The sequence below is a fragment of the Nanorana parkeri genome, unplaced genomic scaffold (assembly GCF_000935625.1).
Source record: "Nanorana parkeri isolate BGI_ZX_2015 unplaced genomic scaffold, ASM93562v1 scaffold628, whole genome shotgun sequence".
Taxonomy (NCBI): domain Eukaryota; kingdom Metazoa; phylum Chordata; class Amphibia; order Anura; family Dicroglossidae; genus Nanorana; species Nanorana parkeri.
Window position 1 is genome coordinate 676,770 of NW_017306896.1, and position 26,160 is coordinate 702,929.

Below are 26,160 nucleotides of genomic sequence, written 5' to 3' on the forward strand. Positions count from 1 at the left end.
TGCAAAACTGTTGGACCTCGTGCAGTAAAACAAAGGGTGCAGTTTCACCTGGCTCCATAGGTTTAGAACGCCAATCGTGATTAGTGCTTACATTTGTTCACTAGCTATTTGCTCACATCACTGAATATAATTTTCATTCTATGTTCTTTGAGGTTCTAGTAAGGTTATCAAAATTAGGACTGACTAAATGTTACCCTGTTTTATTCACATTCACAATTCAAGGACTACAGGAGATTTAGTCTTTGTATTAATGAACAGATGGTAAGTCACTCTCACTCCAATATAGCTTCCAGTCAATCCATACAATAATTTCCATACGACATTTCGGAACCAAAGCGGTCCCTTCATCAGGCAATTTCTATTAGCCTGATGAAGGGACCGTTTTGGTTCCTAAACGTTGTATGGAAATGTTGCCCCATTTAGTCAATAAATAGATTGACTGGAAGCTATAGTGGAGTGCGAGTGACTTACCATCTGTTCATTGTTACCTGTGGAGGCGTCTGCAGTCACTGCCGCACCTGCCCTGTGTGTGGGGAATATCTTTCCGGTCAGGAGTGCGATGGGAAGTTTTGGATTTTGAATTACTCTTTGTATTATACGCGAGGGGGCTCCTGTTTAGATCTTTGAATTTTATAAGAAGATATGTACGCTACTCAAGGTGAGTTGCTAATCACAGGCTCTGCTGTAAAAAAAATCTATTGTATTGTAGTTCTACTAATAAATATGTTAAATGTTTTTCTTGCTCCAGTATGATATTCTCATAAAGTACTCCTTTTTCTGGTTTCTAATTAGAGAGCAATAACATGAATAGTATTTTTGTCTATTAGGATAAAAATGTGTACCAAGATAAATATGGAGGACTTCCTCACTGTACACCATGAGCTTGGACATATCCAGTATGACATGGCCTATCACCATCATCCTATGTTGCTGAGAGATGGTGCCAATGAAGGATTTCATGAAGCAGTGGGCGAGATCATGTCTCTATCGGCAGCTACACCTAAACACCTGAAATCACTTAATCTATTGCCACCATCATTTGTGGAAGATGCTGGTAAGTTACAAGCACAGTTTAGGACTTCTATACAGGTCTTTTTTTTTTTTTAAATCTAGCCTCCACTAGAAAAATCCCTCCACTAGTGTCTCTCCAGCTGCAGACAGCAAACAGTCTATTTTCCTCCATTTCATCAACTAACTCTGAACCCTCACTCTCTCTTTAAGGCTGGCCATACACTGATCTATTTTTTTTCTTTCAACCCGTGGGCTGAACGAAAAAAAAAATAGACCCGATTTCTCCATCAACACTAACAGCTTGTCGATCGAGGAATCCCCGCTGTTTACATTGTATTATGAAGGTGCTGCCGTCCCCTGTCAGAATATCTGACCAGAGAGGGCAGCTCATTGGCTGCCGGCTCTGATCGATCGAAGATTTTCCGACCAGCTCCTTCTATCAGCTGATCGAGGGATGCTGATCAAAAGGGTGCTGACAGCGCCACACTGTGCGAATTTTGTCGGATCCCTCAAAAAACAGTAGAAATTCGAACATTGTATTGGCAACTTTAGTCTTTACTCCATCTGGGAGGAACACATAATGACCCCCAGAGGGAGCATGCCATACTCCATTAGGATGGGGAACACCACATAGTTTTTACATGACAGCTTCTTATCTGCAGTCTCTTTCAAGAGGCCAAAAAGTTCAAACCCTGAGTGAAAAGCACTCACCTCATAGTTCTCCTTTAACGGTCACAATAAACGGTTTAAACGAAATACTATGTAAATAATTCCCAGTTTCCTCGATAATAGTGGTCTGTGCGCAAGCGCTGATGTGAAGTCGGCAAATTCGACTACGTCGGCGTTCTCAACAGGACACCGGTATCTGCGTTTAGTATCGGAGCATTTTCACGAGTATGAGTACTTGTGAAAATGCCCAGTATTGGCAGTGGTGTATCCCTACTTAAAAATATAATGCATTGCTGGAACTTGTAGTCCTGCATAGTTGATGCTATTCTGCATTGCTGTATAATCATTATGAAGAATCGCAGAATACCACCAGCTATGCAGGACTACAAGTCCCAGCAATACATTATAATAAAAATCAGCAATGCAGAATACCACCAGCTTCCCCCCTTCCCGGTCCAGACTTACGTTACCTCTCCGGCAGCACCATCTTCCACGTCTCGGTGGAAAGGGGCCGGGGCTAAGTGGTCCTCTCTCTCACACAGCAGAATGTGCTGCCTGGTGGTGCCTGCTGCACTTTCAGCTAAACAAGTGACTCCTCTCCAGCCCCACCCAATGCCCCAGCCGTACATGCTGCGGGTGGCAGAGCAGCACTATCTCAGGGGGGCCCTCTTCTTCATCGCTGGCCCCCCCAACAGGCGGAACGCCAGGGCCCAGACGCAATTGCAACCGCTGCGACCATGGTAGTTCTGCCAGTGCCCCTTGCATTCCAGAGGAAAATTCAGTACAGAGCAAAAGTTTTCTTTGAGAATTGAGCATGTTTTATGCAAACAGCAATTTTAGTTTTTTAAATATAATACAAATATAAAATAGGTTGCCAAAGTGGAAAAACACTTTAAGAAAGTTCAATTTTGCCCCATTCTCACAACAGCTGGTTAATTTGCACAGAATTAATGAACATGGAGTTTCACATAGCTATGCAATTTTTTTTTTTATTAATAGACCCCATACCCTTTTTGTGCCTGCCAAATACTTTCCAATGTCAGGGATAAGATGGAGTATTGATTTATATGGCTACATTTACATACAAACACAGCATTTGCTTTGCAGCTCTCCATCTTCTGTCCACAGAAGACAGTAGTAGGCATGAAAGCTCAATATATTGTTTTCATTAGGACCTGTTTACTCTACCGCTCTGTGCTGAGACGCACTAGAATAAAATTTCCATTTGTTTTTCAGCACATCTGCTGAGAATTAGCCAGTTCATCCTAAAAAGAACAGATGAAACAGTGACATCTGGTGGGATACATAGGCGCTGCATTTTACTAAAACAAGGGACCTAGTTATAAAGCTCTAGTAAAGGGTAATTCCACTTTTGCAAGGGAATTTTGGAAAATGGAATTATCCCATCCAATGTGGCCCCTTCTCCCCCCCACCCCCCACTATACTTACCTTTCAGCGAACGCTCCCTACCCTCCGCTGCTGATGTATTATCTGTACCCCGTACTGCCACCTAGCGCAGACCTGTGCACTGGATTTTGAATTTAATATGCAAATGGTAAGGACTCATGTGACCACAGTCTGTGGCAAACCCTCTGATCTAGACGAGCCTTAATTTTTTCTGGAATCTGTATCACATGGATAAAAGGGCACCTTATTGCCTCTGCTGAGCAATGGCATCTAGCTGTCTAATTTAATGATAGCCTGTAGAGGGTACAGATGTGTATACAGACAATAGTTTTGTAAATTATACATGTGACATCATCCCAAAATTCTCATTAGGTAAATGTTACACTAATGACTCACAGTTAATAATCACAGGACATACAGTGCGTTTTTTATATTCAACCGTTCTCGGACAGTAATTTTAAACGTAGTAATTTTTAATGTAGCTCCAATTATTTAATTTTTTTTTTATTTAATCAATGCATCACATAACAATACAATATACAGTCAGTGTGCATAGTAATATAGGTTATCAAGGCTGGTTAAATAACACAAAGGCATGCACAGTGATGTACCATTATGATGAGTCATAGTTACTGAAAATCACAATTTGCATTCCCCTGTGATTTAAAAAAAAATACATATTATAATAATACAGAAATCACAAATGCCTAAGATATATCTCCTGGGTGTTAAATAAAACGTGTGTGTGTGTGATATGACTTCCAGAAACCGAAATAAACTTCTTGCTCAGACAAGCTCTCACCATTGTGGGCACATTACCTTTTACCTACATGCTGGAGCAGTGGAGATGGCAAGTCTTCAGAGGAGAAATCCCAAAGAGCCAGTGGATGAAGAGATGGTGGGAAATGAAGTAAGCATTTGCTTATATCAGTTATAAAAGAAGACATCTTTAAATAGTTTCTCATCAGAACTGATATTTAATTTTAGCAGCAGTAATATCAAGGTGTGTTTCTTAGTTGTACAGGACATTTGTAATTGGGTCCGTATAGACATTAGTAGGCTAGTGGCTACAGCAGCAGGGTTAGTGGGGGGATACCATGAAAATGTGCACTTTGAGGCGTATTTACAAGCAATTTGCAGAACCATTCGTCCTGCAAAATTTCACGTACACCTGTTTTGCGTGAATGGAGTCAAACAGGAATGTTATTCGTATATATATTTTTTCCAGGTGGAATGTACTATCAGGAAAACACTGCTCTAGGGCCACTAGACGGAGCTGAGGAGCATAAGAAATAATGGCCAGCTCCATCTAGTGGCCATAATGCAGCATTTTCCTGATATTACATTCCACCTGGAAAGAAAATATACTAGTTACATTCATTTTTGCAGCTGTTCGCACATAATGAATATACATGCAATTTCACAGGATGACTGGCTCTGCAAATTGTTTATAAATACATAATTTAATGTGTACTTTAAATTTTAAACTTATTTCTGTCTGTGGATAAATCTAGAAGAGGATCTGGGGGAGGGAAAAAGTTTAAAGAGGAATCAAAACACTATTTGTAGCTCATGTAATGCACATCTATCATATTTTTATGTTTTGGCTCTTTATTGAGCATACGTGTAATCACATCGTGGCTCTAAACATTAGGCCTGGATGATTCCTCCAACAGCTTGCCCCATACATTCCATATGGTGTGAACTCCATTTACATATAACAGATTATATATAAGGACAAGGGCAGCATAGTATTCTGATGCAGCCCTGTCTAATGATGATGAACCCTGAAGACAAGATCCCTGAGTATGTGTCCTGGAATCCTAGATCACAGTCCACACGAGGGCCCACGTGTGTTTATTGCTACTTTAAACAGGATAACACCAGGGTGTTGCTGCCTCTATTGTATTATGTTTATATGATTCTCTTACACTTTATTTTTCTATTAGGTGGGACCTTGTTGGTGTAGTGGAGCCAGTTCACCATGACGAGACATACTGCGATCCCGCTGCTCTGTTCCACGTGGCTAATGATTATTCATTTATTAGGTATTGTATTAGAGGACTTTCAGATACACTGTATTTGCTAACATTTGGGCACCCATATCATGCTGAACAAAGAATGCATTTATAAGTTAGCCATGTTAAATAAGGAGGGTGTAAATATGAACGTGAATTCAGTCAGCAGCAATGTGACTTCCTTGAGCTTTAGGCACCATAAGATATGTGTTAATGATACAGCTTAGTAAGTAGCATTGTCTTCGTGGATGTCAGAGAGTTTGGTGGACCCTCTGTGGCACCAGTGGCTACAGCCAACTAACAGGCAGGGCAGACAGTATAGCAGTGTAAGGGTGCCCACAACCTTACGATAATCGTACGATAATCGCGGGAAATCCCGCGATCGTACGATTATCGTAAGGTGTGTGGAAGCACAGACAAGCTGAGTACAACGCACAGTCCAAACAATTTGCAGAAGTAATCCAGAGCATGAACAGTCAAAAAGAAGTCAAATGGACCCGTGATACCGAGCACGGGTGTCCCAACACCACGTGCAGGTACCTATACAGGTGCACCAAATATGTGACCACACTGCAGATACCATAACAATCTTTGTGAATAATAGTTTAATAGATATAGCAAACCACATAAACACAGGCAATCCCGACACCGCCCACAAGAAACAGATAAGAGCCACACTATATACAAACGGCAAATCAACCACAGAAGATAAAGGGGCTGGTCATAACCTGGGGAGCAGGGCAACAAGAGGAGGGCCGGGAGCCACAGATCGGGAGACCTCAGGGGTAAGGGTCAGGAATCAGGGTCCAAGGCAGAAACAGGTTACTGGAAACAGGAAACTGCTTTACAGGAAACAGGATATGGCAACAATTCAGTGACACAGGCCTAACTGCAGGGAACGGTTAAATACCCTCCTAGAGCAACACCAGGTGGCGACTAATTGCTGGAAGACACCTGCAGGTGAGCACTGTAACTGCAGGATCAGGTTCCAGCTCCACAGTGCCACCCGGAGGTGCTCTTGTCCCTGACAGGACTTAATCCAGACATGGGCAGACAGACTAACCTGTTCATCAAGCACAGATCAAATGCCCAGAAGACTACTTAAGTACTTCTGATTAGGGCAGATGTGTGCTATGGAGAACTGAACTGCAGTGCTGAGTAAAGCTGGCCATACACCTAAAGGTGCCCACACACCTTGCGATAATCGTACGATAATCAAGGGAAATCCTGCGATCATACGATTATCGCAAGGTGTGTGGAAGGCGTGCGAGCTACTGTTTCCACTTTAAGTGACTTCAAAAATAAAAATGAAGATTCACTAAAACCTTGACGTATTCTGTCATTTTTGGAGTGCTGATGACATCTGTATACAACGTTTTACTTGATACGGCGCCATCCGTAGTCATTGCGAGCACCCATTTCAGCATTGCGGTCATCAGAAGCCCGCCCCGCTGATGATTACGATCATCGCAAGTAAGATCTGCCTGTCCAAGTTAGGCAGATGGTAAATTTTTTAAATTACCTTACAACCATCGCAAGACAAAAGTAAGTTTTGCGATGGTTGTAAGGCAGGGGTGCCCACAAGGTCGATCGCGATCTACCAGTCGATCGCGTAGCGATCACTGGTAGATCACCATGTCCTCTCCTCCCGCCGCTCTCCCCAGCGGGGTTCCGGGGCGGAGGACAGAGCCGCTGTCACAGAACTAATGAAGAGCGGTGAGGAGAGAGAGAGACGCTCGGCCAAGATCTGAGAGGAGCCTCTGTACTTTCCATTTATTTAGAATAGAGGCTGCAGAAAAAGAGATTGAGGACTTTGTGTCCTCAATTTCTTTTTCTATTTTAAAAGGGAAATATCAGGGGGCTGTTTAGACCCCTAATATTTCCCCGAAGCCCCCCCAAGAGTAAAAAAAAAATTAAAATTACGGGGGAAAAAAAGAAATAATGAAAAAAAAAAATGTTGTGTTTTTCTTGCCTCAGGTGCAAAAGGAGCTGGCTACGGCTATGCCCCCGTGGTGCTCGTGCGGCTGCCGACTGAATGTGTCAGACGCTGCAGATGGAAAGGTGCAGGACACCCCATGTGCAACGTCGGCCACACGAGCACCACGGGAGGATAGGACGCCGGGACCTGTAGGGCGCACTGGAATGTAAGCCGGCCGACTCCCTGCGTTCAGGTGCGGGAGGGTATGTGGAGCTGTATTGAAGTAAATGGCATCGCCCACAGTGCGATCGCCCGCACTCGGAACGCAGGCATGTTAGTGCCTTCATTCCGGTCCAGTGCGATCTGCAAAAATAGTGCTCGCAGCATTTTTGCGGATCGCACTGGACTGGAACACAGGCACTAATGCAGGCGATCGCACTGTGGGCGAGGGGCCTGCCTGCGAACCCTGGCTGCGGTGCCATTGACCTCAATGCACCGCCACGCCCCCTCCCGCCCCTGAATGCAGGTGTTTTTTTCGTTGGTAGATCTCAATGAACTCGTCATTTGAAAAGTAGATCTCCAGACGAAAAATAGTGGGTGCCCCTGTTGTAAGGTGTGTGCCCAGCATTACAACCATCGCATGACTTTCATTGTGCGATGGTTGTAAGGTGATTAAAAGTTTGACCTACAGTAAATGCGGTCGCACGCTGCCCATACACCTTACGATTATCGTACAATCACGGGATCACCCGCGATTATCGGACGATAATCGCCAGGTGTATGGGCAGCTTAAGGCTCAGGACAGATCATGTCTGTACTTTTCAGAGCCCACTCCACTTGATTCAATTAGAACTGATTGCTGAGTAGAAACCTTAAAACATAAATTTAAATTTAGGGTAGAAACTTCAAATATAAAGCACAACAGGCAAATTTTGTTTATTGGGTCCTTCTGTCCTCCAGTCTGTCATGATTTTAAGAGCATGGCTTGGCAACTTCTCCATCAACCCTTCTCTACTTAATCCAACCCACTGACATCAGAAATCTTCTAGCAATTTATCTTAACAACTGAAAAGCTTCCCCTGTTACAGATGCCATATACATATAGAAAACTAATAGCCCTCATAATACCCCAATATTTCATATCATTATACATTGCTGCAAAAGAACTGCATTTTTTGCTATTTACATGTACATTGTTGACCTACTTGATTTGTAAACAAACACAATTCCTTGTCATGCAGGTATTATACCAGAACTATTTATCAGTTCCAGTTCCAGGATGCTCTTTGTAAGGCCGCTGGTCACAATGGTCCTCTTCATTCCTGTGACATCACTAACTCCACAGCAGCAGGGAATAAATTAAAGTGAGTGAAATGCAAGTGGATTATTTCTGTTTTCATTATATTTTCAAAAGTTAAACATGTGGAACGGGTTTAATATTAAGAGTTGTTTCCTCACAGTTTGATTAACACCAACATACTCCTGCAGGTCTATGTTAGAGCTGGGAAATTCAAAGCCCTGGACCGAAGCCCTGGAGAGCATAACAGGGGAGCTGAAGATGAATGCTGCGCCTCTACTAAGTTACTTCCAACCTTTATATGAATGGCTACAAAACAATAACAGAGCTGAAGGGAGGATAGTTGGCTGGACTAAAAGCTTGGACCCATGTAAGCTGAAAATGATTTTATATAAATCATAGTCTCCCACTTTCTTCATATGTCTAGTAGCTTCTGAGCTCTACAAATGACATAAGTGCAGATGACAATTTTTTACCTTCTGACAAATATGCCTCTGTTACATTCCACAGGTTTCCATAGACAGCAAAACATCACTTCATGCTATGTTATCATAGAGCAGTATACATTCTTAAATGGAACCTTTCCTTCCCTCAGTGACTTAAACATATTAGCACCTTGTAAGTGTGAATGGGTTGCAGAGTGTTGTACAAGGGAAACTACATCTGGAGAAGTTTATGCACATATCAACTTTCTCTGAAAAATCAAAACTTCACTTTCCAAGGACACACAGAACATAGACTTAAAGTGGACCTATACCCAGATCTTTAAAATAACAACAAACACTCTTTTAGAAATGTTTAGTAATGACAATCTACAAACACATACTTCTAGATAATTGCAGGCTTTGTATGTTGTGGATACCTTATTTCTCTTTTCTTTCCCAATCTTCTAGCAGTGGCCATTTTAACTAAGGGCAGATTACTAGATCTCCCTTTACTTACGGGATTTCTGGCAAATGTGATTAGACATGTTACCATGCACATCATCTCAGGGGAGGAAAATGCCTTTCCCTGAGATTTCATGAGATTACAGATGAGATTTCCCAGCAATGCTCTGCTAATGAGAGAGAGAGAGAGAGAGAGAGAGAGAGAGAGAGTCTTTTTAAAATGCTTATGTACCTTTATCTTTAATATTCAGCTTTTTGTGTGTTATTGGGGTAATTGACTAGCAGGTAAGAAGTCCAGGCACTCTTGTCACCTCTGTGACTTGGCAAGAATGAGAGTCATTTTGAAATGTCCATATACAGTACTTTTGATCAAACGTTAGTGAAGAAACATACTTTAGTGTCAGATATTCAGAAATCATAGTGGCACATAAAATTCCTATCCCTTCTTAGAACACAGTCTAAAATATTGCGTTTTTGTATGAATTTATATTTCCATTCCTTTTACAATTTGACATTCTTCTTCAGTGCCAAAAACTTGAAATGATTTATGCCGTGGCTTCTGGTGCAGAAATGTGCTGCTACAGGAAACATATACAAGCCCATCAAAATAGCATCTATAATTCTATTTGCAGGATATACACAGGACTGTGTGTGAACTTAGTTTTTTTTAATGGTTTTATGGGGATGTTCATATATTGCTTCATGTTTGGTTCATATTGTGGTAATAAAAGGTATACTTATCTTTTATATACAGTATGTGTGGTTACAAGTGTGGATACTGGTAGAATCTGGATGACAGAGATGTGCAGTATATTTGTTAGTGAAACTCTATAGATTTTAATACAGCATCTGTTGCGTTGTTGTTAATTTTGAATCCATGGAGGTTCATTTGTTGGTGAAGGGTCTGATCCATCTGCCCAACATAGTCCATTTAGAGGGAATTTTACATACAATATCAGATATACCACTTCTGAGGCTCTATGGTCTATAAGTACCCTTTATTCTATATTCCTGCTGTGATTCAGGGACTGGTATCCTTCCAGCACTGTGGCCCTGTCAGATTTAGACTGGGCGGTTGTCGCTATGCTCGGACATGTAGTGCCAGGAATATTTCTTGAAGTATTTCGTCTTTGTGCAGAAGAGGATGGAGTTCCTTTGTGATCTTTCTTAGAACTTTCAGGTGTTGGTTAAAGGGGACCACCAGTGGGATTTGATTCTACTTTTCAGTCTGTTAATAATGTAAAAGACTGGTTCTAGGGGTGTTAATCTGTGTGTTGGTTGTCATTGTATTACATCTCTGTTTAATTAACTCTCCCCCTTTATTAGCGGGAAAAAAAGGTATCACTTAAACTAAAAAAAATTTGCATTGATGTGTGGCTAACATGGTACAAGACACTACTACTGCTTATTTAGATTATTTAGATTACTGTAATCCATACATTTCACTTTTTGTCTTAAAAGATTCAATATGTGTGCTCACAGTTTTTATTTCTACAATTAACTTTTTTTATTCTCTGTACATGAAAGGGAATAATATGATTCACAGGTCTCTCTTTGCTGCCCATATACACCCCTAATGAGACAGGAACAAACTATGTGGATGCCCGATTCTGATAATGTAAGTTCAGGGGTGCCCATTAGGTATCATCTGGTAGATCGCAATGTCCTGTCCTGCCGCCGTGGGGCTTCTCCTCTGGATCCCCGCTGCTCTCCCCCATTTGTATGCAGCGGGGATCCGAGGAGTAGTGAAGGAACCACTGCAGCCGGCGGCGGTGGGGGGGCGGAGGAGGGAGCCTCTATCACAGAGGTAAGGCCGAGCGGTGAGGAGAGAGAGAGAGATGCTCGGCCAGGATCTGACAGCCGGCGCCTCTCTCTCTCCTCACTGCTCAGCCTTAGTTCTGTGACAGTGGTTCCCTCATCCGCTGCCCCGCAGCTGAAGTGCTTCTTTCACTTATTCACGGATCCCCCGCTGATCCAGAGAAGAAGCTGAGCTCCCGTGTGCGTGGCCAAGCGGCAGAGGATCCGATTCTCTGTGCAGGACAAACACTGGAGCGATCAGCTGATCACTCCAGTGTTTGTAAATAACTGGGGATACATAGTACTCTGTGTCCCCAGTTATGAATGAACAGGATGTTATTTACATCACTTCCTGTTCATTCATGAGTTTCTCAATGGGGAGAAGCACTCTGTACAGAGGCAGTACCCTCCCCCAGAGTAAAAAATAAATAAAAATAAAATAAGAAATAAGAAAAATAAAATAAGAAATAAGAAAAATAAAATAAGAAAAAATAAAATAAAAAATAAAAAGAAATCCTGGAGGCAGGGCGCTGGGTGACACGCCTGTTGGGGGGTGCATGGTTCTTTTTTGCCTCAGGCGCAAAAGGAGCTCGCTACGGCTATGCGTGCGGCTGCCGGCTAAATGTGTCAGACGCCGCACATGGAAAGGGGCGGGACACTTCTCCCCATGTGCAACGTCGGCCACATGAGCACCACGGGAGGACAGGACGCCGGGGCCTCTAGGACGCACTGGAATGCAAGCCGGGTGACTCCCTGCGTTCAGGGGCGGGAGGCGGTGTGGGGTTGTATTGAAGTCAATGGCACCACAGCCATGCCCCCCGCCCACAGTGCAATCAATGCAGGCACCAATGCAGGCACATTGGTGCCTGCATTCCGGTCCAGTGCGATCTGCAAAAATAGTGCTTGCAGCATTTTTGCAGATCGCACTGGACTGGAACGCAGGCACTAATGTGCCTGGGTTCCGGGTGCAGGCGATCACACTGTGGGTGAGGGGCCTGGCTGTGGGGCCATTGACTTCAATGCCCCGCCACGCCCCCTCCCACCCCTGAATGTAGGTGTTTTTTCGTTGGTAGATCTCATTGAGCTCGTCATTTGAAAAGTAGATCTCCAGACGAAAAGTTGTGGGCGCCCCCAGCGTATAAACTAGAATTTCTCTTAAAACTGAACCCCAGACACTTAAATATAGCCATCATGCAATCCATTTATGGATAAATTAACATTTTAACACCATTAGTAGCATTTTAGAAATTAGAGTTGAATCAATTTTATTGAAAAATACACAATATCACAGAATGAGAACATTTCTTGTGAGAATGTAAAATAGAAATACAATGGTCCAGTAGCGATAGCATATTTGACCCCAAACGGTCAAATAAGTATACAAGATATCGTACAGGCATGGAATCTGGATGCAAGCTAGACTGTTATCTGCAGCAATATACAAAAAAAAAAGGTGAGGGAGAATGAATTCTGAGCCCCCACCAATTCCCAATGTAAGCATATAACATATCCACATGAAAAATAAGATGAGAACAACACTGTAACCGCCATTAGCTGATTAGTAGATGGAAGTAAAGGTCCTGACAAAGAGAAAAAGGAAGACAGGACAGGGTAAGGCCGAGAGGGGCCTACCAAGTAGGAGAGCAAAGAAGAAAACAGAAATAGGCATAGAAGAAGGGGAGGGGTAGTAAAAGAGGGGGTCCAATCTGAACCTGGGAGTTTACATGCTGTATGGCAGGGGTGCCTACAAGGTCGATCGCGATCTACCAGTCGATCGCGTAGCGATCACTGAATTGACTTCAATGCACCGCCACGCCCCCTCCCGTTCCTGAATGCAGGTGTTTTTTCGTTGGTAGATCTCAATGAGCTCGTCATTTGAAAAGTAGATCTCCAGACGAAAAATAGTGGGCGCACCTGCTGTATGGTCTCATAGAGATATCAGCAGAACGGTGTTCTAAGGCAAGGTTTGGCAAGTGAATTTTAGAAATTAAATGATATTTTACCATGTAGATATTTTGTGGGATGGGAGCAGCGCTAAGGCACTATAGAGAGGTGTGTGAGATACTAAGATCTACTCACTATTTTGGAGTCTACTGCTAGTTCATGCTTCAGTTGTGCATCAGATTTACATTAAAATCATTTAATTGTGATGATATTTGATATACTGGAAAAAAACATTTAAAAAATTTTTTATTTCATAAGTTCTAGAGACAGATTTGAATTGTACCTGTGCACAAACTATGGATATTCAAGTATTCACATATTCTTAATAAGCAGTAAAAAAATTTAAATAGGCACTCACTGACCTGTCTACCTGCTTGTACTATAAAGTAATTCATCCTCAAAGATCAGAGACTGTAATGGCTAGTTTACACCACAGAGCGCTGCACCACATCGAGCATGTTTATGTGAGTTGCGCTAGTTCTTTTTGGCACACAAAAACTTAGTGCATACTCCATTTTATTTGCAGCACACCAGGATTCAAATCATATATTGCGATGTGTTGCAACAGAGGTGTGTTGTAGTCTTATTAAAAATTAATGACCCTGCAACACACCAACACGTCCATGCATGCATTGCCACACATTACGTGCACAATGCGCAAATGTGAAGGAGCCCTGAGGTCTGGCTTCCAACAGCTTATAGCAACAGCTGTTTACTTAAATCAGAAGGCTGGCATTAGAAGCCTGCCAGGCTACCATATTCCAGCTTCCATAGAAAATAAGAGGTGAGGAGCTGTGAATTCTGTGCCTCTGCTGTGAACTTTGCAGACAATTGTCTTTACAATGCCTTTACCTACAGGGGCCTACCAGGTCTTGTTTTAAAGCACTATTATCGTTTGTTTAGCTATTAAAATACTTCAATGTACATTGGGCACAGATGCACAATAATGGCCAACTCAAGTCAAATTTAATTTATTTCTTTGGGGAGGGGGTTCTGCTTTAATTTCTCATACAGGTACACAAACAAAAACACATGTTTAGTAGAGTGGGGAAGCGTTAGAATGTCCGAGAGTTTTTAGAGCAGTCTATTCCTTCCAGTTCCCAGTGATGCTGGTATTACCTGTACTGGCCATTTAGGCATATTAATGACAACAAGTTAAAAGCGTACAGTGAAAGTATGTACCCAACTGACTGGCCTGAATAGACCATAGGAGCTGGTTCAACCCCTCTATCTATAGGATATGAGGTTTACTCCTGTGTCCGGACCACATTTGGGAATGGAAAGCTATTCTTTCTTGTGTGTGTGTTCACCATGCATACAATTGATTTGGAAAAGTACTGTAAGTGCAAACTAACTAAAAACATGTTTTTCCTGTGCTTTCCAGATGTGGCAGATTCAATCAAAGTCAGGATTAGTCTGAAAGCTGGACTAGGAGGAAATGCGGTAAGGGTAGAGCTCATCTTGTTTTATCAGTTAAAAAAATAACTAGAAAAAGGCAATTTCATTTTTTTATTTATCTGGCATCCATTTAGATTTAAAATGTATGCACTTATTCTGAGGCATAAAGTGAACTTGTACTTTTCCCATACTAGGCAAGTAGCAGAGGAAGGCAGAGAAGGTAAGTAAAGATCACTGATGGTGCCCTCTATAAAGTATTTTTATTTTGCCTAGTATGGGTGAAGAACAGGTTCAGTTTGAATAAAAAAAAGAAAGAAAAATGTTTACATTGGGGGAACCCTTGAAAGAACTTTCAGGTACATAGAACCCCCACAAAAAAATATTATATCTATAGCTCTCTGTACAATACAATGATCAGTAAGTTGTACATCATTAAATTAAATTAACAAATTAGAAAATAGCTAGAACATTTTAATAGCCACAGCAGGTCATTTTTTAACACCTCCCCCAATACAAAAAAAATATTTTTTTATTAATAGTCATAAAATGAAATAAATGACAGCAATAAACAGAAAGTAAAAACTGAAGTTCCCATTACATTGGTAGTCAGTGGAGAATTGCCCACTTACATTTTTGGACAATGTAGTACTGTTGGACAAAATGCTCCCGTACATTGGTGTTCAGTTTATTGCTGCATTGTATTGATGGTCTGAGTAGAACCCCTTCCTTTAGTGATCAGCAGGTGTTGCCACCTTACATTTGTAGTTAGTGAAAATAATATACTGTTTCCTTGGCAGCCAGTGGATAGTGATGGGCCAAACAGGCCCGAGTTCGGTTCGAATTCGAGCTTTAGAACATCCAAAACGTTTAAATTCAAACTCAAACTCAATGCAAGTCAATTGGGGTAGAATTTTCAAAAACAATTGACCCCTTTAAGAGGGCTTATATGCAAGTTATTGGCCATAAAAGGTGTATGGGGATCCGGATACTGCCCTGGGAGACAGGAATCAATGAAAAAAAAAACACTTTTTTAACCACTTGAAGACCAGGTGTTTAGACCCCCTTCCTGGCCAGGCCATTTTTCAGTATTCAGCGCTGCGGTACTTTGACTGACATTTATTCCGTCATGTAACCCTGTACTGAAATGAATTTGATACCATTTTTTGGGGACAGTTAGAGCTTTCTTTTGGTGGTATTTAATCACCACTGGGGGTTTTATTTTTTACTATAATTACTGAAATTTGTTTACATTATGTTAGGAAACATTTATTATTACCCAGTAAGCGAGCGGGCATGTCTGAGCGGACGTCTAAAGACGCCCGCTCAGATCTAGAGAGCTCCCGGCCGGCCGTTTTTTTACAACAGCCGGCCGGGAGGTAGTTAAAAAATACAGTTTTTAAAGGAGCAGTGGTTTTAACATCACTTAAAGGGTAACAATAAAAATGAAAACTTCCTTTTAAATATCGTGCCTGGAGGATCCCCTGTAAAGTGGCAAATCTGTACGATGTATAGAACCTGCTGCAGGAAAACTGACATTTGTAAAATCTTAAAGCGTGCAGTTCCCCCTCCCAAACAATACCAGACCCTTTAGGTCTGGTAGGAAAGTTAGGAGGGACCAAATTTTTTTTTAAAAGCATGGGGTTCCCCCTAAAAGTCATACCAGACCCTCAAGGTCTGGTAGGGATTTTAAGGAGGAACTCCACCCCCAAAAATGGGGGGGGGGAAACGTGGGGTCCCCCTTAAAATTCCATACCAGACCCTTGATCCGAGCAAAGGCATGGCAGGCCCGGAAAGGAAGGGGGACGAGAGAGCGCCCTCCCATACCAGGCCACATGCCCTCGGCAGTGGGAATGTGCTTTTCCAGGGTCGCCCCTGGAAAAGCACTTTGTTTCCGTGCCGATGGACACAAGGGCCTCTTCCCCACAAGCCCTAGGGCGTTGGTTGTGGGGGTGCGGGCTTATTTACATCAGGGTACCCCTTTAATAAAGGGGCACCCAGATGCCACCCCCTCCTTGTGAATGAGTTAGGGGTACTTGTACCCCTACACATTCACTAAAGGGTTAAATACAATTGTCAATAAAATGTCCAGACTTTTGAAAAAATCCTTTATTTGGAAAAAACAAAAGACATGTTTTTGACAAGTCTTTTATTTAAAAAAAAACAACCCAAAAATTGATCCACACATGTAATCCAGGGTCAATCACGACGTCTGTTGTTGTCCATGATGACGACTCGACGAAATTTAAAAAAAACAATAAAAAATAAATAGAAATAATAATTTTAAAAACCCTGACGACAGCCGTCCCATTCACTCGTGACGAACACCCGCCGCATAATGGCATTTTGACAGATGGCGGTAACATATAAACATTTGGGTGGAGCTAGCAGTGAAAGCCAGCTCCGCCCAACTGTTTACAGTTGTAACAGGGTGAGCCATGATTGGCCAGAGTCATCATGACTTTGCCCAATCATGGCTCTCACTGTTCTCTGTGGTCAGGTGCAAGACTTTAGCCAATCAGGGCTAAACAGTGCCTTGTGCAGGGTGCTCGGCGGCGAACACCCTGCCGAACACCCTGACAGTTTGTGTGTTCGCTGAACACACAAACTGCTGATGTTCGAGTCGTGCTCACGTTCGAACATTGAGCCCAACCCTACCAGTGGTTAGGTCCCATTCACACCTATGCGTTGTGTAGCTCAACTGCCTAAGTGCTACAACGCTCAACAAGAGGAATTCCATTGTTTTCAACGGTCCCTGTAAACATCTGAGCATTCTGTCACTTGTAGCCTGATGCCCATAGCACGAAAAAGTACATGATCTGTTTTAGGCAGAATCAAGTACTTTGGCCCCACAGGCTTTAATAGGAGCACATGAAAATGTAACAGTTTATGGGGCCAAAAACCCTCGATTCTGCTCCTGAACTACAAGTAGTACATAAAAACGCTTAAAAAATGTGGATTCAAATGCGCAAAAAAAAAAAGCCTCTAAATTGCCTTGCTAAACTCATGCTTTGATTAGATGAAGCTCTACATTTGGTGGTGAGTGAAGTGCCCTCTTACATTGGTGGCCAGTGAGTTGAATGCCATACACAATGCCCTACACTTGGGGTGTAGAAGAAGAATGTCCTTTACCTTGATAACCAGTGGTATGAATTATATCCTTATAGACAGCTAAAAAGGTCATTGGTGTTAGTGATTATTTACCTGAGACATGAGAAGAAAGATCCCACTGCTCCCATGCCACTAGCTCTGCCAGTGACATCAGTGCTGAAACTATACAGGCTCTTCTCAACCTAATCAGTTGCGGCAGGCAAATTCCCCGTCCTCAAGCTAACCATAACAAAGGGGCAGAGAATGCTTCCGCTTCAACTGCCCCTGATTGATCCTGGGGGAAGAGGGTGTTGGTCACCATTTTGAGTTTGTGTGGGCAAACTGGGCTCTCCCCAAGCCTAAGCTCATCACTGGTGGAACCCTAGTGTGCCACAGAACCCTGGTTTAACAAAGGCTGGACTAATCTTTTTACAGTTTGTCTCTTTGCAAACTGAAAATATATATATATATATATACACACACAGGTGAAACTCGAATAATTAGAATATCGTGCAAAGTTCATTTATTTCACTAATGCAACTTAAAAGGTGAAACTAATATATGAGATAGACTCATTACATGCAAAGCAAGATAATTCAAGCTGTGATTTGTCATAATTGTGATGATGATGGCTTACAGCTCATGAAAACCCCAAGAACCCCAAATCCACAACCTCAAAAAAGTCGCAATACAATCAATAAAACAAGGATTGTACATAGAACAATATCGGACCTCTGAAAAGTACAAGCATGCATATGTACTCAGTACTTGGTTTGGGCCCCTTTTGCAGCACTTACTGCAATTACTTTTGCACGATATTCTAATTTTTCGAGTTTCACCTGTGTATATATATATAGGGATTGGTAGCAGGGTGCTTTCAGCTCCCTGGGATGAGCCCATAGTGTGAACAATTATATGTCTATGTCAGGACCGGCTGTGGACGCACGCTGTCAGAACAAATAGTGACAAGTTGCTTCACCTATAGCAGCTGCTGTTCCCATAAGGCAAGCATGCCTACCGGTACTTGGATGCCCCCAGGACTTAAACTATATGTTCTGATCAGGTGAAGCCACAGGCTGGCCAGAGGTTCTAAACCGAGGTACGGACCGAAGTAGAAAGACACTACCAGAGAGCAATCAGGGATGGGCTGGAGTCAAAGGCTGGCAGCTGGAAAGGGTAATCCGGGCACAAGCTGAGGTCAGGGCTGGCAGAAAGCAAAGCGTAATCCAGGGACAGGCCAAGGTCGGAACCGAAGACGAACGAGATTTGCAGACACAGGCTTTGCAGGGACAGCACACAGCTTGTAAAGCAAGAACTATCACAAGCACTGGGGAACAGGCTGATGATGCTTAAATAGGGCGCCACCAGCAACAAGGCCAATCCCAGAGCAGGAGGTGTGTGGTTTGATTAATTAAGCTACAGCTGATTAGACTAGTGCTGCAGCCTGTGGGACACAGAATGATTAACCCTTGCCAGTCAAGGCTGTAGCCAGCAATACAGGCTGCCTGAACTACACAATATACACAATAGGTGTAGTGTATAAAAAAGCCCCAAACAAAACAAACTTTGAAAAGAAACCCTGTCACTCAGGCTGCCAACTATACACAGGGCTGCCAACTGTCAACTACCCAGGTATAATACCTGTCTAAGCCACAAACATGCCCAACTTTAGCTGCTTTTCTTCTCTTAGCTCCTCAGACAATGAAATGTCTGCTCCCTAGACCTGAACCAAGCAGACCTTGAGCTCAGATCTGTTATACCTCCCTTGAGTCTGCTCAGCCCACGAGGAACCCTGGCTGGATTTGGGGGATCTGGAACCTGGAGGAAAAAGGAACATTGTCCAAGACTCCCCTAAATAGAGTCTTCCTCTCTCTTGATCAAATTATATGTAATTGTTATATTTCTAATATAAAATATCTTCTAACCCAACAGTATACATGGGACAGCAGTGAAATTAATTTGTTCAAATCAACAATTGCATATGCCATGTCCAAATATTTTGGGTCGAAAAAGAAGAACACAGAGATCGTATTTTCGTAAGTACTTTTCTTGATTTTTTTTTCAGTGCTTACACCTACTTTGTGTAAAGCACTTGGAGTACCGTCCTACTACAGAGGAGGGGATTGCCACAGAGAGCAGTAATACAAAACAGGAGAAGTGAGACAAATGATAAGGTAGATTTACCATTATATTCACAATGATAAGGTAGATTTACCATTATATTCACAATTCTTAGATTCCCACCTACTGCTGCTCAGATATAGTGGTCTGTCAATATAAAATATGGTGCACACCTCTTTATTGTTCTTCTGTTGTACATAGAAAAATTGCAAAATTTCAATGGCAAAAATATGAGATCTTTGCCCAACAAATGAGGTTAGGTGCCCTAGGTGCAGTGGTCTTAAATACAGAAAAACAAAAATCGTTTGTTGAATTAAAAGCTCTAGTGAAAGTCTAATTATGTTGATCTTAATCAGTTACCAACACATAATTAAAATGGGCCATAATCTTTATTGAAAAATGTGAAATCTGCGGTTATGGAAGGGTTAAGTGTTAAAGCTGCTGCGCTATAGTTTTTAACGACAATGAAATAATGAGTGTGCAGCGCTGTAGGTGTTTTATGTGTTACACATCTATTAACGTGCTAAAATCCCTACAATGGGTAAAGTGTAATCCCTTGAGCGGGCCTATTCCATGTGATACCACGATCAGGAAGTACATGCTTGGCAGACGCTGGATTTGGTGCTATGTTTGACCGGACAGTTTTTGCTGTTTTAAACTGTGAGTTTTCTATGTTTTTTTAAATAAACGTGTATACTTGCCACACCATGAGGAGTTTTTCTTTTATGATCCCACAAATGCTTGAGTGACGGGATACTGCCGGATAGAATACCTTGAATGTGGACGCATAGAATCATCTACACTGTCTATTTTCCACAAACAGTGGGGTGAGTGCGCACCCCAGAGGGGGATTCGTGGACACTTGCACAGTGGTGTTGAAATATTTCTGTCTGGGCTTCATTTTTTTCTTGTTTTTCATTTTTTTCTACTTTGGATTTTCCACATTATCATCACAATTGAACTTTATTTTGATGAACTTTATTTTGATGAACTTTATTTTTGATGAATTATCACTGACTATTGTATAGGATTTGATGAAGTTGGCTGTTATATAGCTACACAGCGGATTTTATGAGGCACTTGTTTCTTTTTAATAATTAAGGATATTGCTATGTGAAGACACTAGGATCACCTAATATTGTTTGTATTTTTATTTGTTTAAACACAATTTTTTCATATTTATATATCCCTGAAAAAGGGATTACACTTTACCCATTGTAGGGATTTTAGCACGTTAATAGATGTGTAACACATAAAACACCTACAGCGCTGCACACTCATTATTTCATAATCTTTATTGTTGTTACAAATGTATACTGGAATTTGGGCAAATAGGTATCACTGTAAAATCTGTAATATGTCGGACTATTAGGTGCTGAATTATATTTTTAAAAAGCAAATTTATTGTATATCTATGTATAAAATGTGGACATTTGGAGGTATGTTATATTTTAAGTCTAATAAACAGGGGCATTGCGAGGCCCTGGCATCTGCATTGGTCCCAGGTCTCTGGTCAAGTGTCCTGGATCTCACGCCTGGTGTTTTTCCCTCCTAAGGACTATCAGAGGGTGTCCAAAGGATTGCAGTTAAAAAGGGGAAACACTGTAATTTTTTGTGTGTTTTGTGCGTAACAAACACACTGACTTACTTGATGTCTGGTACTACAGACCAAGTAGCAGGCAGAAAGACAGTCTCTCTACCTAGGGTTCCATGCTTGAAAAGTGTCCCAGTTCCTGCGGGACAGTCAGGCAGCAGCACTCTGTGCTACAGATGTGTACTTGCTGGACGATTGACTGCAGTCCGTTTGTGGGAGGCGCAAACCGATGGCCCTAGATACAGACAGTTTTGGTCCAGGGCTGGTCCGAGACCGTTTATGTATGTAACTTCTGTTATGGTCATTTACAAACAGAGGTGCTGGCTGTTGACTTGTTCTCATACAACGTGTGCATTGGATGAAGTTTCCCCTCCAGCTGACAGAGAATCTAAGCACATGTGTAAATGAGCCCTTACAGGGATACACAAAGCGTAATGGAAGGGCTGAAAAACGTACCTCTTCTTGAAGAACTGCTGCACCAGGCTCACTCCAGGGCTACCCATGTGACCGAAAGCCTAGATATTTGGTCATCTCATCTCTCCTGGAGGAGATGTTCAGTGTTCAGACTGCCTGAATGCCAGGGGAGATACGTATTTCAGCCCTTCTATTTCTTTTTTATCTAATCATTACGCAAGACTGGTAAGACAGCTTTATGTATTAAACTTTGACCAGTGGATCACAAACATGTGTTGGATCATGAGGACAAAGAGTAAGTAAAAAAATGAAAGCTAACCTTTTATCTAGAACGTCAGCTATTCATTATGCATCTTATATTGATTTTTTTTTCTTGCAGGAATAATGATGTACACATTTCCAACCAAACTGAAAGAATCTCATTCTACTTCTATGTAACAATGCCGGGTACAGTTGGAGATGTAGTGCCAAAATCAGAAGTTGAAGCTGCTGTTCGGTAAAGCCCCTTTTTTCAATGTTTTGTTATAGATGATTTAATCTCACTGAAATAGATATTCAGTTAGATAGACAATGCACTAATTCAGGGTTATTCACAGAACGGTGAAGAGTTTGGAGAAGGCAGAAGAAGTGAACAATCTAGGACAAAATTGTCGATTTGTAAAGGGAACTGAATTGGAGAATTTTTCCAAATCGGCTATTTTGGCCTAGATTGTTCAAATCTCCTGCCTTCTCCAAACTCTTCACCCTTTTGTGAATAACCCTGATTGTGTCTTAAAATGGCTCTGCGGTCCAATGTGCACCAAAGATAGACCCAGAGAACTTCCTAATTTAATATAGCTGGTCAAACCCTCTCTCTTCCTCTGCAATACAAGTCGGTGTATATATACAGTGTGTGTGTATATATATATATATATATAATCGTGGTTTAGGAGAGTGGCTGGTTTAGGAGATCAGCTAGTTTGCATATTATGAGCTCTTTCAGTTTTTTTTCAAGAAAACCAAAACCCTTCCTTGTCTGACCCATATAATACCATAAAGCAATAAGTAAAATTCCCAGCTATTGTCATAACTATTTTGTTTCACTCTACCAGGAAACGTTTTTTTGCAGTGTCTGTAATTAAATTTTACATGGATTTTTGCAATTCTACATAAAAATGCTGTATTATTTTTTTAATGTACTTTAATTGCAGTTTGTCCAGAGGTCGAATCAACAGTGCATTCTATCTAGATGACCATTCCCTGGAGTTCTTGGGGATCCCCCCCACACTGTCACCAGCCACTGAACAGCCCTTTGAAATCTGGCTAGTGGTGTTTGGTGTTGTGGCCGGACTGTTAGTTGTAGCTCTGGTTGTCCTACTTTTCCTTGGCTATAAGGATAGAAAAAAGTAAGTTTTCAATTCATCTTTTTTCCTAGGAGTTTTCCTATGAGTTGCTCTTTTCTTAAACGATATTGCATAAAACAGATGTTTTGGTTTTGGTTGTAGTTGGACAGGACTTCTGCTGAGTCTTCAGCCCTACAAAACTCTTGCGGTGAATGGACAAATGTGCACAAACAAATGTGCACAGAAATGTGCAAAACACTTCTGTCACTCGTTTCCATTGAAGTCTATGGTGCCAAACACACTGTAATCTGCCAAAAAAACTCATGTACTTTTTCCAGCGTGCAGCATTTTGCAGCATGCGACAGAACTCTCAGAAGTAAACAGGGGCCATTGAAATGAATGGGATTTCTTGTGTTGAGAGTATTGTTCCATTTAGCTTTGAGCATCAAAATGCCTAGGTGTGAACAGGGAGTAAAGGGAATTCCACATATGGTCCAGGGGAGAGTCAACTATATAGGATAGTACGGGTGATACATCATTTGTGTGTCCTAAGCTCTAACTATTTTGCCCATGGGCACATTTAGATAATTTTAGCAGGAGCAAAATAAATCTCAGCTAACAATCTGAGCTCACCCCATTATGGTTCCTAAAGCTGTTAAGACCCAATGAGGGATGAAACACTGGCCCACAAAAACTTGGTTTGAGATTTAATTTCATTGCTGTAATGGTCTAGCTACAAGATACATTATCTCTCTCTCTCTCTCTCTCTCTCTCTCTCATCTCTCTCATATACTGTATACATATATAAGTTTATATGTTGCATGTATCTGTAGTTTATATTTACAATAGGTATAGTGGGGCTTTTGTATCTAAAAAAAAGTCCCATACCTAATCTGTTTGTAAAGAAATTGTGAACAAGCCACCACAGTAGGCTGAAAACACATACATCCTGAGTGGACAGAGAAAGAAGAACAGTTATTTTCAGCAACTTCACAAGTTATTTTCACTGTAATTTTTAACATCCACTGATATTGTGTTTTTTATTGTGTTTTTATTAAGGTGAATTATGACAATGAGTGTCCTGTTTCACCACCACAAACCTGCAACTTTGCAAGAATTTAACAAAGCTTTGCAAACATAGTTTATCCCTAAGTTCCCCATTTGCACTTTAGCATCTTGGTGCATGTATTTCAAAGTGTGGCAATGCTCAACATTAAGAATCACATTTTTTTAAGTGGTGCCAGTTCCTACCTAAACTGTGTGATGACTGAAGCTTGGAAAAGTACATGAGCTTTTTTTTATGGCAGAATGAGAGCTGGTTCACACATGGTACCCATGTCCTTAGCGCACACTATTACAAAGTGCAGTTCACTGCTGCATTGCTTTGAGATTCATTCTGAATGGAACCCTGATGGACCTCTTGGTGGGTGTGTGCTGCACTACAACACACAGTACCACAATAGCATGCATTGGATTGTGGTGCTGTGCTTTACAGTGTGTTGCAGTACAACGGATTCCCACTGGGAGGTGCGTTGGGGCGCCATTCAGTGAGGGCTTTATGGTCCAGTAGGGATAAATGTACTGAAAGTATTTTGCAGTACTAAATAACTGCTAGCTTAAAACCCAGGTCATGTATGTTGTTTCATAAGAAGACCCATTACTTGGCTTTATTTTATATTCCTATCTTATGTCACCTGTGTGTAACTCTACTTTTAAAGATTTAAAGGTACAAGTACTAATGAAGAGACAATTAGGGCTCGTAAGATGGGTTTGCTCTCTGTGATTTCTGGCTATACCTTAGCCCATCTATGGACCCTCTCATTTCCTTCCCTGTTGCCTTACAATCTTTACAGACAACTTCCAATGGCTTCTATACTGATTTACTGTACACTCTTGGTGTCCAGACATACCCTTCTTGGATATGGGAGGGTTTTCTCTTCTTCAAAAATTGTGTCTATCTGCTCTTTTCCCCATTAGGCTACAGAGTGCATGCTAATGTGTGGGCGAACCATTGCTTTATATTGAATTGTATTCTACTAACTGGTTTATACATCTAACTTTGGTTCATGTATCTTGCATGTATCAATCTCATGGTATTTAAGACTGTATTATTCTACCCACCCTGTATTCCAATATTATCTTTTCTTAATAAAAATATAAATAATATAAAGAAATGCAATAAGGAATACTAAAGGTTTCCAAAGGTTACTAAAGGTTTTTAATGTACCAGCTGAAATTCACACAGTGTGTGGGGCTGTCGGCTCCCTTTCAGCTGGCATTCCTCGATAAACTGATCGAAGGAGCCGACTGGAAAATTTTTGAACGATCAGACCCGGCAGCTTATGAGCTGCCCGCTCTGGTCAGGTATTCTGACAAGTGACGGTGGCACCTGTCAGAATACAATGTAAGCAGCGGGATTCTTCGATCGACACACTGTTTGTGTTGATGGAGGAATTGGGTCAATTTTTTTCTTTCAGCCCACAAGTTGAACAAAAAACATTGATTAGCGTATGGCCAGCCTAAGCAATTCACTAAGTGTGTGCAAAGTACATTAAACCATGCCAATTATTCAGAGGTAACCTTTTGCCCATCTGATTTCAGTTCCCTATAAATGTCTGGTGATATTTTCCTATTACTTGTTATGAGTTAATAAAAATTACAAATCATCACTATCACCACATATGTCAGAATCTTATTGAAAGACCCTGTATATCTACAAAGACAAAAACTCTAACAGGGTTATTCACAAAGTTGCCGTAGGCAGGCGAGTGAATAACCCAGCCGAAGAGAAGTGAGCCGAATGCTGTTCGGCGATTCACTTCTGGCCTGTACGGCTGATTTCAGCCATATATCAGCTAAAATCAGCCGCACACCGGCTGCCTTCGGACAGCCGAACATGCTCTGCATGTTCGCCTGAGCTGAAGTGCAGAAGGACTTCGACTCTGGATCAGCTGAGCCGAAGCTCCGGCAGCTCACTCGCTGCCATTCGCCCCTATTCTCAAAGGGGCCGAACGGCATTGAGTGAATAGCTGAATGCCGCCAAGTGGCATTCGGCTCGACTATTCTGCTCGGTACCTCCGAGGTGCCGAGCAGAATAGAAAAGAAGTGAAAAGAATGTTAAATGTAAAAAAAAGTTACAAAATGATTTTAAAAATGATAAAAAATAGGAAAATAAAAAAAAATATTTTAAAGAAAAAAAATAATTAAAAAAATCAATTGGGTGGGGCTAGCAGTGACAGTTAGCTCCGCCCAACTGTTCCCTTGCAGGTCACGGCC

The 26,160-nt window shown here is 41.7% G+C and overlaps 1 protein-coding gene across 1 annotated transcript in view; it reads left to right on the forward strand.

The window, feature by feature from the left end:
• Nucleotides 1–22,951, forward strand: part of ACE2 (angiotensin I converting enzyme 2) — a 53,678-nt gene extending 30,727 nt beyond the window's left edge. The window contains exons 9-17 of the mRNA XM_018563056.1: nucleotides 828–1,054; nucleotides 3,853–3,997; nucleotides 5,037–5,135; nucleotides 8,265–8,387; nucleotides 8,512–8,690; nucleotides 14,333–14,391; nucleotides 19,366–19,469; nucleotides 21,942–22,058; nucleotides 22,753–22,951. Of these exons, the coding sequence (XP_018418558.1) occupies nucleotides 828–1,054; nucleotides 3,853–3,997; nucleotides 5,037–5,135; nucleotides 8,265–8,387; nucleotides 8,512–8,690; nucleotides 14,333–14,391; nucleotides 19,366–19,469; nucleotides 21,942–22,058; nucleotides 22,753–22,951 (1,252 nt within the window). The remainder of the gene's footprint in view (nucleotides 1–827; nucleotides 1,055–3,852; nucleotides 3,998–5,036; nucleotides 5,136–8,264; nucleotides 8,388–8,511; nucleotides 8,691–14,332; nucleotides 14,392–19,365; nucleotides 19,470–21,941; nucleotides 22,059–22,752) is intronic.
• Nucleotides 22,952–26,160: the final 3,209 nt, after the last annotated feature.